Here is a 14,807-nt window from a genome sequence, read left to right on the forward strand (position 1 = left end):
AAGAGCTCTCCAGCATCACGTGTCTGAGGCCAAAGCAGACTTCCTCGTTCCATGCAGGTGCAGGTTCCCCCGTGGGAGTGGACTTTTAGAGAGTGGTCATTTCCAGCTACAAGTCCAAGGCCAGGTGTTAGATCCCAGAACATTAGGCAGGAAGCCATGGGTTCTACTCTGAGAAGGAAAACCAGAAAAGGCATGGGGGCTCAGGTCCCCTGCTGACCAAACTGGGGTCCACGGCATGACCCTTGTTCAAGCAGACATCTGGAATAGAAACTCAAGAGAAAGACTCATCAAGTAGACTTACCATGCAGGTTGGGGACTTCAGGTGAATTCTCGTCTAGATTCACACCTGGAACACTGGATCCCAGTGATGGACGGCAGACGGCAGGTTACCTCTCCTAAGCCTGCGTGGTCATGGAGAGCAAAGTGCTTGGGGTCAGGCCAACCTTGCTGGATCTGTGTCTCCACTTTCCGTAAGATGTGGAATAAATTACTTAGCCTTATTTTCCTCCATTATAAAGGAGGATAAATATAGCACATACCTCGCACGGTTCTTGTATAGATTCAAAAAAAAAGAGAGAGTTAAAGATAGTAAGTAAAAATGCCTGACACCAGAAAGGCTCAGTACCTCTTAGCTGACATTATCTTATTATCTCCAGACCACAAATGGGAAGCAATCATCCACAGTGTTTCCAGACTGGGTTTTCTCTGATTCTGGAACTGAGGAGAATTAATTTTTCCACGGAACTGAGTGAGGCTGATCAGGGACAGCCACAAGAACAGATACTGTCCTCTGAGTCAAAGCCACTCGTGAAATATCCCCACTGAAGAGCGTGCCTTTGTACCTGGCACGGCTGTGTGCCCAGTGCTTTACTGTAGTGGATCCTCAGTTATCAGAGACAGAGGGGAACAGGCTAGCAGTGAATGCTTTGCTCAGAAAACCATTGTGTTTCTTTCTCCGCTTGTGCTAAACTTCTCCTGCTTTCATTTGAATAAAAGGGCTTCGTTTCCAGAAACTCTACACTGACGCTATTTCTCTGACTCGCTTTCTCCATATAGTTCCCCACCTGGTCCATGAAAGAGGATGATGCTGATCTTCAGGTCCCTCTGATTCTGAGATGAACAGAAATCAGCAAAAGGCAAAGAAAGCACATCCATCTGACCCTGACTTGTCCTCACAGCCCACTGACTACCTCTGGCTTTGCTGTTTGAATAACCTCTGGGTGTCCAATCCACCCCCACAGCGCAAGTTTGAACTCCAGAACAAATATTTGTCCCGTTTTTGAACAAAGTTTGAGAGCTTTCTTCTTCTTTTTTCTTCTTTTAAAAAACGCACTCTTCTGCTGTTCCTTTGAACTGGCTTCAGCGAGGAGTGGAATTCTCCCGAGACCCTGCACGGAGAGCTTGGCAAAGCCACCCAGCAAAATGAGTCGACTCACGTGCCTTCTCGTCTGCTTCTTCGTTTCTGTAACACGAGGCTTCGAAATCCCCACCAGTGGACTTCCAGAAGTAAGTACTTCCAGAAAACCCCTTGTCGTTGCCCTGTGCGTTTGCCCAGTAGTCTGTGGCCATTGCTATTTAAGGACTGTGGTCTGTGCGGAAAGGAAATTGTGGTAAAATTCATCTGGGTAGGAGTGTTCGCTTTTCTAATTACTGGAATGTATACTTACCTTTGAAAGCATTAATGGGATTTGCATGAGTATTAAGTCAAATTCAATGGACCGGCCCCACGGGGTGCCATCTATGGAACCCGGCTGCCTACTCCTTATCTGAAAAATGGGGATCCTTGACCTACCCCAAAGGTACTAGGAGAATTCAATGCCATATGTAAACTACCTAGCACCATGCAAGCACTAGGAAGCACTTAATAATTATTAGCTGGATGAGGATGACACATTGCTATCAGTATAAGAAAAGTCATTAACACTATTGGTTTTCATACCCATGTGAACCATGAGTCCTGTAGTGAGGGCACTTTAAATATTCCTGTCGGGAGGAGATGGCCTGCAGGCTGGCAGATGGCAGGAATTATTTCCAGGGAGTTCAAGGCTTCTACTTCAGATCCTTGGCCATCGCCAACAGAAGGAAAGTTTTGGACTGAGTCATTTTGAATGTCACGCAAGAGTTATTCTGACGCCAGAAAAGCAATGTGTGTTATGGGAATGTCGTAGGAGATGCAGAGGCTTTGTAATACTTGCAGAGTGGATTACCCACAAAAATGCCAAAGAACGGGATGGCAGGGGTGCGGGGGGGGGAATCACACTGTCTGCTTAGAAACGGTCTTATTTTCCAACACCTTAAGAACCCCCGGAGGGTGTTGGAAATCTCACTGACAGAGCCAGGGATCCAAGCCAAGATACCCAAATGTGTTTGTGCATTCCTTTCCTATCAACATTTTAAATTGGAGGAGACGTATGGACATATCTATCCACTCACACATTTGCTGATGCCAAGATCTACCCCATGCCTCCCCCAGGCACCTCCCTGATCACTGGGTTGCAGTGACCCCCACCTGAATGCCCCCATCGTCTTCTGGCCGACTAAAAAATGCGTTCCTTCGTCCAACAAATTGGAGGATAACAGCTTCCATTTGGTCACCTCTGAGACATAACTAGCAAACATGAAAACATTAAAGAAGTCATTGTATTAAAAAATGGGATTTCCCAGAGTTATAGGAAACAAGATAGCAAAACATAATGAATGAATCCCTTATGCCTGTCCCTCGCTGCCTCCTTTGCTCTGAATCTTTTTTATTAATAGAAATAAATATCCTAAATTCTTTTCTAAGTTTGCAGAATATGGAGATCTCGTGGAGCTGGCTCCGGGGAAATTTCAGTTTGCACCAGAGAAACAGAGATTTCAGGTACAGTAAGCCTCAGTCTCGAAAGGGACAACGAGTGAAAGAGATCACGACCGAAGGAGGGAAAAGATTAAGATGCTTCTTGCTAAGTGGTCTCAGAGCTTTATTTTTTGTCATAATGGTCACCTTAGTTCCTTAAAGGATGAAGAGCTATGTGTTTCCTTCTAATTTTAAGACTATGGGATGATGTTACTGCCTCATAAGGAAGGATTTCTTCTTAGGGAGGGCATTTCTTCTCCCGGGGGTGGCAGATACCTCCCCCTGAGCACACATCCTCCTGGGGCAGTCACTGCTGCGGTGGGGAGTAGCTCAGAGTCTGGGGACCGGCCATGTCCAAGGCTGTATCCTGGAGGTCGCCAGCAACAGCACAGATGCGTCCTCTAACTCTTGGGGGTGAGTTCTCCAGGGAAGCCAGCCAGGGTGTGGCTTCTCCTGCATGGAGGCCACGTGCTGAGAATGGGGGTGTTTCATGGACACCACACGAAGCCGACCAACGGCTTATTTTGTACGGATGTGACTTTTTGAGTCTCTGAAAGTCCAGGTTTCTTGTAGACCAGTAGTATTGAAACCCAATAGGCAAGTTCTCATGCCATCCGGCCACAAGAGGGAAAACTTCTTCTCGTCACTGAAAATTACATTCAAAAAGTTCAGAAGAGGGTAACTGTTGACCTCACGATGTCACGGAACACTGCCCTAAAACCTCAGTTCGTCCCAAATTAGCATAACTAGCCTTATATCCAGCACCTGACTTATTCTGTTAAAGTTCAACAGACATTAGGTGTTCACCCTTTGCTTTAAACCCATTCGGCTTTCCGTGTCCAGAGGACAATCCTTCATGTGGATAATTCCCTCGCATGGCAGTTGAAGTACAGGATTTTTCACATGACAGTCACTGTTCTTGGCCCCAGAGAGGAAATACCTCGAAATCCCTACCCTCACGTAGCTGAGCCCAATGGAAGAGAGAGACACACGTCCACACTGTCTCGCTTGGAAGGAAGAATTTAGCTGCCGTGGAAACTTAAAGGAAGCGTACCTGGATTTGGGGGTGGGGGGCCATGAGAGAGCTTGACTGACAAAATTCCCCCAGGCTGAGGTCTGAAGGATGGGGGTGGGGTGGGGTGGGGGACAAGGGACCCTGTAAGGCAAAGCACCTATAGACCTTGTGAACGGCATGCCCAGAGCCCCAGGTGATACAGGCCACTCAGTGTGTGTTTGGTTGAATGTTTTCATTTAAAAATATTTGTTCTAAAACTGAGGGTTGATGGGGGGTGGGAGGGAGAGGAGGGTGGGTGATGGGTATTGAGGAGGGCACCTTTTGGGATGAGCACTGGGTGTTGTATGGAAACCAATTTGGCAATAAATTTCATATTAAAAAAGAATAAATAAAATAAAAATATTTGTTCTAGCATTATATCAAAGAATGATGTGCTTGCCAAGTGGCTGGGAAATGTGTTCAGAGAAACATACCATTGGGAAAATAGTATTCGAGACTATTTGACATTTATGTCTCGGCTCCAGTGAATCAATTACAGATCAGTATTGAAGGGAAACAAATTTTTTTTTTGACTGAGAGAAAGCAGCTTTTGTCCTCTAGGTAATAAGTAACACACTTTTGAAGAATGATTATCTAACTTCCTTTCACAGAGAAGCGTTTCCGGAGAATCTGGAGAAACGATGGTGAGTTTACTTTGATTTTGTTAAAAATTAACGCCGGAATGATTTTCCTGTTACCTATTATCTGGAGATCAATATGGTTGCCTCCTTCGTCTCTATCCCTGAGAGCATTTACCTGACTTGCGAAATATCCTCTTGCCCAATTCTGTTTGGAAGTGTGTCTGAAATTCAGCATGAGAGTAACCAGGAGAGATGTCACCAGGAGCTGAAAATGTCGTTTCTCTCAACCGTCTCAAGTTTTGCCAACAACACTGGCTTCATCCAAGCACACGTATTCATTCCAGCTTAGCCGTTTTCACTTAAAATATGACACCTAACAGCTTTGGAGGGGGGAACGGGACTGTGAGAGGGAGCTCCCCAACACAACATGGCCCGATTCCCTGAGATGTTCGAAGAAGTCCTTCCTGTGGTGAGAAAACATCAAAAGGAAGTGGTTTACGTTGGCTTCCTGCTCTGCACGGACAGAAACTTTGAGAAGCAAACATTTAAGGGGTAGTAAGGACAGGTAACGTAGCCCGGATTTTGTCTTAGCCTGAAGTTTGCTGGCTGTTACCGAGTCCAGAGGCTTAATCTTGGCTGACGGACTTTGGCACATGACACCTACTATCGAAATAAGCAAATCCGTTTGGAGAAACAAGCAAAATCTTGTGATGGGTCACATCATTGCCATGGTCCTGAAGAAGCTCGCAGTTCTCAGGCATCTCCTGAAAGATGTGGGCTTTTAGTACCTTGCCTTTGACCACACTGAGATAGCGTAATTTTTCACACTAGAGCTGCCTTAAGTCTGTAGAGCAGCGTGGGGAAAGGGGATCCAGAGCACGGGACCATTCATCGCGTCCACATGATACTTTCTCTCCACGTTCCATTGGTCGCTCACACCCGGCAGCGTGTTACAGTTTGTATGTTGTTCGAATTGAGGGAAGGAGAAGAAAAGTGGGAGAAGATGGCCCCATAACAGATACGGTGGAAGAAGGCAGGTAGCGGTATGGGGCCGCACGTGTATTTCAACCCCACTGTCCCCTTGCTGCGCCCCACTCTGAAGACACGGCCAGGGTCCCCTAAACCCGCAATCCTGTATCCTTTCCTTTGCGAGGGCCCTGCATTTGACATTACTGCCTGAACTTTCTCGCTCCAACCTTGCTTCCCACAACCATTTTCTACTCGCATTCTCACTTTAAACGTCATTATTAATAGACCCATAGAGCTGAAAGGCATCTCCAGAGATCTTAAAACAAAGGCAGGCTTCTGCCTGGAGAATATTCTAAGCGAGGAGAAAGCCTAGTAATACCTGAGTCATATGCTTCACAATGCCTGAGGATTGTTCATGATAGAACGTAGTGCTGTTAACATCAAATATGTGGTGATGTTCTGTGCCATTTTGCCATGAGTACGCCTATGCTTTCTTACCAAATACAGGACGATGTTGATCAAGTAACTCTTTATAGCTATAAAGTCCAGTCCACTATTACTTCTCGTATGGCCAACACCTTCATCCAGACCAAAGTGGTGAACAACTCCCCACGGCCTCAGAATGTTGTGTTTGATGTTCAGATTCCCAAAGGAGCCTTCATCTCCAACTTTTCCATGTGAGTAACTCCTATACAGACTACAAATTGGCTTTGCTCTACTCATAGAATCAACCCCCCTCATAGTTAGAGTAGACCTTCATGGCCAACTGCTCCGGTGGTTCTCACTCTCAGAGCTGTGGACCCACCGGATGTCAAGAGTCACGGTGGGCTGGGTCCCCATGATTTGTTTCTGTTCAAAGTATCAGAATTTGTGAAGGATTTGCTTTTCACGCCTCATAAATGAAAGCTAACTAAGCTATCTCTCTGGTAACAACTCTTAGTTGCACTTGAACGTGCTTTCTCGGGGGAGATGTATGGAGTAGCCGTGGCTTGTAGGAAACCAAGTATGTGTGCAGAGCAGTTCTGTGTCTCCTGTCATTTGTTTCTCTATGGGGAAAAAATATGAGAACTACTGATTAAGTCCAATCACGTGTCCAGTGATCGGATTCCTCAATTAACGCTGAGGACAAATGGCTCATTCAGGTTTGACTTGAATATCTCCTTACGATAAACTCATACCTTCCGGAGCAAGCCACTCAATGGTTGACAGGTCTGTTAGAATTACTTCTCACACTTCACTGAAATCTGTTCCGCTTCTACCCACTGGCTCTGGTTCCACTCACAAAAAATTTTCTTTTCCCAATTCTCTGCAAAATACATACTGAAGTGTTCGAGGATGAAATGATATGCTGTCTGAGATTGGCTTCAAAATAGTCGAGTAGGGGTACAGGTGAATTGAGACCAGCTGAGCACTGACTGATAACGGTGTGGCTCAGGGATGGTTTCCTGGAGGTTTCTTATATTGTTCTATTTTTGTATATTTAAAGATTTCCATAACAAAAAATATTTTTCAGCCACTCCAGTGCTTTCTACAGTGAAGTCCAATTATCTTGTCCTGCCTGGTGGCTTCACTTCTCAAGGCTAAACATCGCTTATTCTTCCAAGTGATTGGATGGCTTTCTACCCCCGATCACTTAGGTGGCCATCCCCACAGTGTGCCCCACCCGGCCACGTCCTTCCCATGTCCTGTGCCCCGCACAGAGCACACGGCTCTGCATACAGTCTGCCTATATTTTTTTTCACTAAGATATTAGATTGAGATACTTCTCATCGGCTTTGGTCTTTCATATACCAAGGTCACCAACGATAACTGTGAATAAATGAAGCGTTCAAATACCATGCACCTTGGCCTCTAAAAACTGCAGAGCATGTTAATCATATTTTCTAAACCAAGCAAAGTAGGTGGGGAAAAGGTGTCAGGTGACTTTGGCTTGATATCCTTTGAATTGGCTTAGAAATTTATTTTTTTATTTTTTATTTCTGTAAAAAAATTTTTAGTGTTTATTTTTGAGACAGAGAGAGAGAGAGAGAGAGAGAGAGTGAGTGGAGGAGGGGCAGAAAGAGAGTGGGAGACACAGAGTCCGAAGCAGGCTCCAGGCTCTGAGCTGTCAGCACAAAGCCAGATGCGGGGCTCGAACTCACAAACCATGAGATCATGACCTGAGCCGAAGTCGGATGCTTAACACACTGAGCCATGCAGGTGCCCCAAGAAATTTATTTATTTTTTTAATTTTAGGCAGCCTGTTCAAAAAACAAAAATGTAGAAGGAAGAGCTTTTATGTAGTGGTATAACATGACACTGTGTCTGAAAAATCATCTTTAAAGCTCTTCTACTAAACTTTTGTTTTTCAGCCACATAACCAGCATTTATTCTAGACATCGCTTCTTTCTGTTTTCTTTCATTCTTTTCTTTATCTTCCATCTCATTGCATAGAAGATGTGAGGTGACAAAGGATGATAGAACTGTGACATACATTCTCTCTAGTCCATCTCTCTAGTCAGGGATGACTTTGTGAGACCAGAGAATTCTACGTGAGTTGCCAAGGCCTCCTCTCTGGTCAAAACATTTCTTCTCCTTTTATCAAGGTTGCAAATATTCTCCTGCTAGAGATAACTTCCTTTTGTCTTAAAGATTTTTCGGTCTTTGAAACTGAGATTGGGTGGATGGGGAGTAGGGCAGACCTGGACACATGGGTCTAGTTCTAGCTCTGTTTTTGACCGACTGTGTGACCTTGAGCAAGGAAGTCACTGTCCCCTGGCTCTGATTTCTGTCATCTGAAGAAGCGGCCTTCAAGCGTGCCTCACCAAGCATGCCAGTGGCTCCTGGGATGGGACACTGGCCCTCACACCTGCAGAAGGTCTAGCATTCTGGGTCCCCTCCCATAAGGCCAACGGTACTTTCGGTCATCGGCACAACAAAAGACTTCTCCACGCGTTTCTAAATACCTCCTTGGTGAGAGGCACTATCCCTTTGAGTGCCATGGCGCCATTTTACTTCTGAGATCCTGTAATTTGATGGCTCTGACCCATCATTAACTTGGTACGCAATAGATGACAAGCACTTAAAGTGGGGCAGGTAAAGATGGAGAAGGAGAAGGAAGCCAGAGGTCCCCGAGGGAGATGTTAGAGGGATAAACACCCATGTGCTAAGGGATTCCCCAGCACCGTCCTCCTTCCTTCCTCTTCCCCACCCTTGCAGGGCAGTGTGACGCCCCCAGGCTCTTAGAAGAAGAATTTTCTGAACAAATGTAAGCCAGACAACCAGTGGTTTCTCAGTCACCTCCTCTGGGCACATTTCTAATTCAAAAGGGATACCCAAAGGGAACACAGCTTAATCTGAAGGGTAAAACTTGAAGATGCGGAGTGATTGTAAACACACGCAGCAACTCCAGAGGGGAAGCTCTCAGGATGGGCGCCTACCTCTTAAGTCACACTCCCAGATAAAGGGACTCCTGACCGTGAAATAGGCAGATGCCTCTCTTCTTGTTACGTCTAGGTGCAACATGAGAATTGCCCCCATTCACTAAATCCTCCAAGGTGGGTTGTTTGTCCTTAGTTTGCTTTGCTAAGACTGCTACTCGGGACAACTCAGTGGCCCCCTGTCATTTTTTAGGACCGTAGACGGCACGACATTCACGAGTTCAATTAAGGAGAAGACAGTGGGTCGAGCGCTGTACTCTCAGGCGAGAGCAAAAGGCAAGACCGCCGGGCTGGTGAGGTAAGGGCGGGGCCAGCTCGGCTCATCCGTGGCTCCTCCCACTCAATCCCATTTAATTTTTAAAAATCACTCACGGTTGCTTCTAACGCCCACATCATCCTCACTTGCTAACCGTGCTGTTTCCTCTTTAAAACTAAACACCTCAATCAACGATCGCGGTAACCTTGACGTGTATGTGTTTACATCAGGGCTTACGCTGGAAATGCATATCCCGCTTGATGCAATAATAGATTTCTTCTTTCTGCAAACTTTCACAAACGGAAAGAGCCTCTGGAATGAGGCTCAAATGCCTCAGAGGAAATGCGTGCGGTCTCTGGAACCATCTGAGTTTGGGTTTGAGTCCTGGCCCCACAATTGGGTGGTCCTGAGCAGGTTGCTAATAATCTGTTAGCTTCATCTGTTATCATCTGGGAAATGAGGGTACTGATATCCGTCCTGCAGAGCCGCTGTGTTAGAAATGACGCCTGTCAAGTTCCTGGCGTGGAATGGGGATCGATAACTAGCAGAGGGCACTCAAATCTGTAAGAAGCTCTGGTAGAAAACGATCAGGCAGGAGAGGAGACTAAGCTGTTGGTGGAATTAAAGTTACCTGGAAGTTTCAGTGATGTCTATTGTACCTCCTGTTCACTTTCACGAACACTGCAGCAGGCTTGATTGCCCAGAAAAGCCTAGATGCCCTCTGCATAGACGTGGGGGTCTTGCTCTCCCTCGTGCATGTGGACACTTACGTCGGGGGTGTTAAACTTTTAGGAGCAGGGCTCTTGACATGGAAAACTTCAAAACCGAAGTAAACGTCCTCCCCGGAGCGAAGGTGCAGTTCGAACTTCATTACCAGGAAGTCAAGTGGAGGAAGCTGGGATCCTATGAGCACAGACTCCATCTGCAGCCCGGACGACTGGCCAAACACTTGGAGGTGAGCCAAGATTTGCAGGGCGTGCGGTGACGCCCTCCCCTGAAGGCTCCTACCCCCCTCCTGTGCTTTTCTCCCGGTCATCACCCTTTGGGGGTGCTGGATGCATTCGACTCAGCAAGACAGTGAGGGGCACTGATCAGCTAATGGGTTTGGAGTCCACCCATAAGGAGGGCACTTCCTTATGGATTTCAATGCCAGCTCAGCTCCTTATTAGTTGTGTTCGTTTCCTGGGGTGGCCCTAACAAATGACCACAGCTGGGCGGCTTGAAACAACAGGAATTTATTTTCAGGACACAAATCTGAACTCAAGGTGTTAGCAGGCCTTCCTCCTAACGGCTTGGGGGGAGAATCCTGGCTTCTCTCGGCGTGCGGCAGCCACTGGCACTCCTTGACTTGCGGCCTCCTAGCCACACCACTCCGATCTCTGCCTTGGTGGCCACACCATGTGCTCCCCTACGTGTCTCACATTGTCCTCTGCCTTCTTCTTGTAAGAAAACTTGTCCTTGGATTTCGAGTCCACTGAGTAGTACAGGAGGATCTCATCTCGAGATCCTTACCTTAACTTCGTCTGTGAAGATGCTCTTTCCAAAGGAGGTAACGTTCACAGTTTCCAGACGTGTAGACATGGCTTCGGGGGTCATTGTGGGGGGAGTGCCATTCAGTCATTACGCTGGCCTGCTAACACGGGACTCGTTATCTTGAGCGTCCGTTTTTTCATCTGCAGGAAGGGTACGATAACATATTTTCCGTGTAATTTATGGCAATGGGTGGCAAATGATAAGGACTCAGTGAAGCTAGTTCTCTTCCTCTGCCCGCCCCCCACTTCCTTACCAATATGAGCTCACCATTGCTGACTTGACTTCACCTGTTGCCCTCCGAAACGAGACAACTCTTTAGGGAGTTTGAAGCTTTGTGACGTCACAGGAACATTTTGTGTCGGAGGCAGAGCAGAGCCAGAAGCAGCCCGGGAGAGCATCCAATCCAATCTGCCTCTGCGTTTGACAGATAGGCTGTGAATGGCCCTCAGACCGAGAAGACTCCAGGGGATGATCTGATCCTGGCGAAATTTGTATCCTGATGTGGAACGTTGCGTAACTGACCAATAGAACACACTTTCTTCCTGTGACCGCTGTGTGGCATCAGCCTGCTCTCGATGCCACTCAGTTCTTTTAAGTGTCCCTTCGGGCACATACCGTGCCTTTGTGAAAATTAGGATAAGATGCCCTTCCTCCCGGCAAAGGCCGCCTCGTGTCAGGACACGTGACTTGGCAAGTGGGTTATGGGCCACCTCCCAGCATCCTTGATGGTCCTGGCTGGCGGCTCTGCACAACTCAACAATGTGAGCCTGGTTATTTTCCTGGGAGTGATGAAGAATGTAGGCCTGTCACCCCCATCCTCTTGCTCAATGCTTGAATCCCATGGTAAATAGATACGATCAGCACCTTGCCTATAGCGATGCAAGTACCGAGGTGGTTAATAATATTAATTAGTAACTGAGTTAATGGTAGGAGGAGGCATATTCTATGTCATTGACTCCTCCCCAAAATTATATATGTGGAGCACCTGCCACTCATAAAGAACAGGAACTTTTTTTTTTAAGTTTATTTATTTTGAGGTGGTGAGGGGCAGAGAGAGAGAGGGGAACAGGATCCTAAGCAGGCTCTGTGCTCCGCACAGATGTGGGGCTTGAACTCACAAACTGTGAGATCGTGACCTGGGCGGAAATCGAGAGCCGGACACTTAACCGACTGAGCTACCCAGGCACCCCTCCTCCCCACCAATCATAAAGTAGGTCTCATTAGCCCTGACTTGCAGATTTATATAAATAACTTGCCTAAGGAACCAGACCTAAGAAGCCATTAAGATCTGGAATTATGTCTGACTGCATCCCAGACTACATTCTATGCTACCAATGCAAGAATTTGAGTTTGAGTCCATGAAGATAATGATTCTTAACGCACATACCGAGTAGCACATAAATCTTTCTTGTATTTCTGAAATGTTTGTTCATCCTTAAACTTCCCACGCTGTCAGGAATTCCTTGTTTTTAAAACAAAACAGGTGGAGTCTTAGAATATTAGCAAGGGCGTTAGACCCGGTGGCAAGCTTTCCGAGTTCTGCCAAATCTGCTTCCCGGCCTTCAGTTTCTCATCTGGGAAATAAGAGGTTGGACTAGATGGTTTTTAAGGTACTTTCCAGCCCAAATGGTCTATGAAATATTTCAGTTTCTAAAGAGACTTGATTTCATCCAAAGATAAGTGAAGGAGAAATCATAAAGTTAGACCTTCTCCCCGTGCTTATTCCAGAAAAGGTTTCTAATCACCATCGGAAGGACTGGAAATACAGGAATTGCGGGGAACACATCTCTTTTTAACCCCCACCCCAACCCCCCAGCTGTATGTATCAAATCTTGGGAAAATGTTTTATTCCAACTCCTGTGTTCCTTACCGAAAAGTCAACAAATATGGCAAGTGACTCACTCTACACTTGTTCACAGGTAGAATCTTATGGGAGAATGAAAGCAGCATCCCCAGTTCTCTGTCAATTTCTGACTTTTCTCCCTGACCTTCAAGAGCTGCTTAATCAACTGCCAGCATTGACTGGGTCAGACTGTCCTGGGATGGCTGATTTACTCGATTCTGTGTAGATTTAATCCTTACCAACATGGAGAATCTGGAGCTAATGGGAATTTTGGAGGCAAATTAAGTTCCCATCTTGTAACTACCAAGAAAGAAAATGTTGGCTCTGCTTAGACAAGTGTCCATGACTTTATGAAAGCAGATTTGAAAAAATCAGAGGGAATTTTGACATGATTCCAAAGGCAGGTACTTCCAAAGGGGAGATAGCTCATCACTGTTGCAGAGGGTCCTAAATGAGGAAGAGGCAGTAAGGAAACCAATGTGCACATGACTCTATCTGATGACCTCACACGAAAGCAGGCGTGTGCAAAAGAAGGGACATCTCATGGAAAACAAATAGGCTATTGTGGCATGGGGTTAATGGATAGTTTGGCGATATCTACCAGAAAGACGGAGCAGGAGCTATTGGAGGATAGGAAGCGGTGTACAAAGTATTAGGGGCTTGGGCCCTGGGTTTGAAGCCTGCCTCAGCCACTTATGAACTGGGTCACTCTGAATGAGCAATAACAAATAAAACGATAATAGATAATAACATTATCGATAAGAGTTGAATGAGTTCATACATGTGAAGTGCTTAGCGGACCATGTAGGGTCTATAGAGAGGAAGCCAGGATTATGGTTTTTCCAAAGATCACCCAAAGGGATGTCCTTCTATTTAGCTCTGCCCAAAGCAGGTAGATAGAAAAGACACGAAAAAGCCCAGGAGAGAGCCACAGAGTAACTGCAGAATCCTTTAGAAATGGCTTTCCTTTTTTCCCCCCCTTTAACAGCATGAAGACTCTTAGAAACAACAACAGCCCCCCAAAACTGGAATAGGATAGAAACGGGGCATTAAGCCCAGAGGAATAAAGTACTAGAAAGGAAGAACTGAGTTGCCCATCACATGAGATGAGTCATATCCCACAGAAGTTAAGGACCATGAGGAAGTGATCATGGAACCAGGCTGGGTTGTCTCTGGGAAAACTTACAGCAGAGGATGTAGTAATTGTACTTTTTGCTCAAAAAGCCTTGAGGCTTAGAATAATTTGCTTTCCCTTCTCCAGGTAGACGTGTGGATTATCGAACCTCAGGGAATAAAATTTCTTCATGTTCCTGACACATTTGATGGTCATTTTGATGGTGTTCCAGTGCTATCTAAAGGACAGCAGAAGGTATCATAAGTATTGCCCATTGCAAAGGGTCTAAGTGGCTACTAGCTCATGAGTTCTCTTCCCTCCCTGTGCTCTGGGGAACAGAAGAGAGTTCAGGTGTTGAACTCTGTGAAGGAACAGGCACCCCTGGGCAAAATCTAGGGTCTTCCCCAGGGTCTGCAGAACACAACTCCCAACTGTCTCATTGCATTTTGACCACTGACTTTCCCTTTGGAGGCCCCATTTCCCTCAAGTCATCTGCTTGACCAGTAGCCAAAAGACAGCTTCCACATAAATGGTCTCAGTCATAGCAAGAGATCCTCCGCTTAATTCTCTTTACTTCAAGACCAATAATAACCAACAGTGGAGGAGTCCAGTTCCTCTAAGAACCTTTCACAAACTCATTCTCGAAGCTGGTAGCCATCTCTCTGGTGGGGGAAGGGAGGCATTCTTTGGCTATCTTGAAAAGTCCTGAACCAGAAACCAATGTGACGATACATTTCATATTAAAAAAAAAAAAAAAAGAAAAGTCCTAAACCTTGGGCAACAGCGCCACAGGCTGGCAGATACTCCCTCACATGCCCGGCACTGTCCCTTGCATTGGAAATGGGACAATCAGTGGTTCCTGGGTAGAGGATGGCCATCAAGCCTTGAGCAGTGCCTCTTTACCTGTGTGCGGCTGTCAGCCCCTCCTCTGGGGAGGGACAGGCGCAGAGGCGGGGCTCTGACATCACCGTTCTTTCCAGGCACATGTTTCCTTCAAGCCCACTGTGGCGCAGCAAAGAAAATGCTTCAATTGCTCTGAGACCGCGGTAGATGGAGAGCTGGTGGTGATGTATGACGTGAACAGAGAAGAGAAAGCCGGTGAACTTGAGGTGGGTAAAAACAGTCTAGGAGAAGCACCATGCTGAGGCCAAACAACTGTTCCTTGTTGAACAGACGCCCTGGCTTCCGGGCGGCCCCTAGCG

General features: G+C 46.4%; 1 protein-coding gene across 1 annotated transcript in view; it reads left to right on the forward strand.

The window, feature by feature from the left end:
* Nucleotides 1-1,422: 1,422 nt before the first annotated feature.
* The window catches only part of ITIH2 (inter-alpha-trypsin inhibitor heavy chain 2), a 36,996-nt gene continuing 23,611 nt past the window's right edge, over nucleotides 1,423-14,807 (forward strand). Inside the window, exons 1-8 of the mRNA XM_047065129.1 lie at nucleotides 1,423-1,506; nucleotides 2,786-2,860; nucleotides 4,502-4,534; nucleotides 5,948-6,117; nucleotides 9,053-9,157; nucleotides 9,908-10,070; nucleotides 13,753-13,860; nucleotides 14,586-14,714. Of these exons, the coding sequence (XP_046921085.1) occupies nucleotides 1,423-1,506; nucleotides 2,786-2,860; nucleotides 4,502-4,534; nucleotides 5,948-6,117; nucleotides 9,053-9,157; nucleotides 9,908-10,070; nucleotides 13,753-13,860; nucleotides 14,586-14,714 (867 nt within the window). The remainder of the gene's footprint in view (nucleotides 1,507-2,785; nucleotides 2,861-4,501; nucleotides 4,535-5,947; nucleotides 6,118-9,052; nucleotides 9,158-9,907; nucleotides 10,071-13,752; nucleotides 13,861-14,585; nucleotides 14,715-14,807) is intronic.

Source organism: Lynx rufus, unplaced genomic scaffold (genome assembly GCF_022079265.1).
Source record: "Lynx rufus isolate CCGP_SWC_20201006 ecotype Redwood Valley unplaced genomic scaffold, mLynRuf1.p SCAF_7, whole genome shotgun sequence".
Taxonomy (NCBI): domain Eukaryota; kingdom Metazoa; phylum Chordata; class Mammalia; order Carnivora; family Felidae; genus Lynx; species Lynx rufus.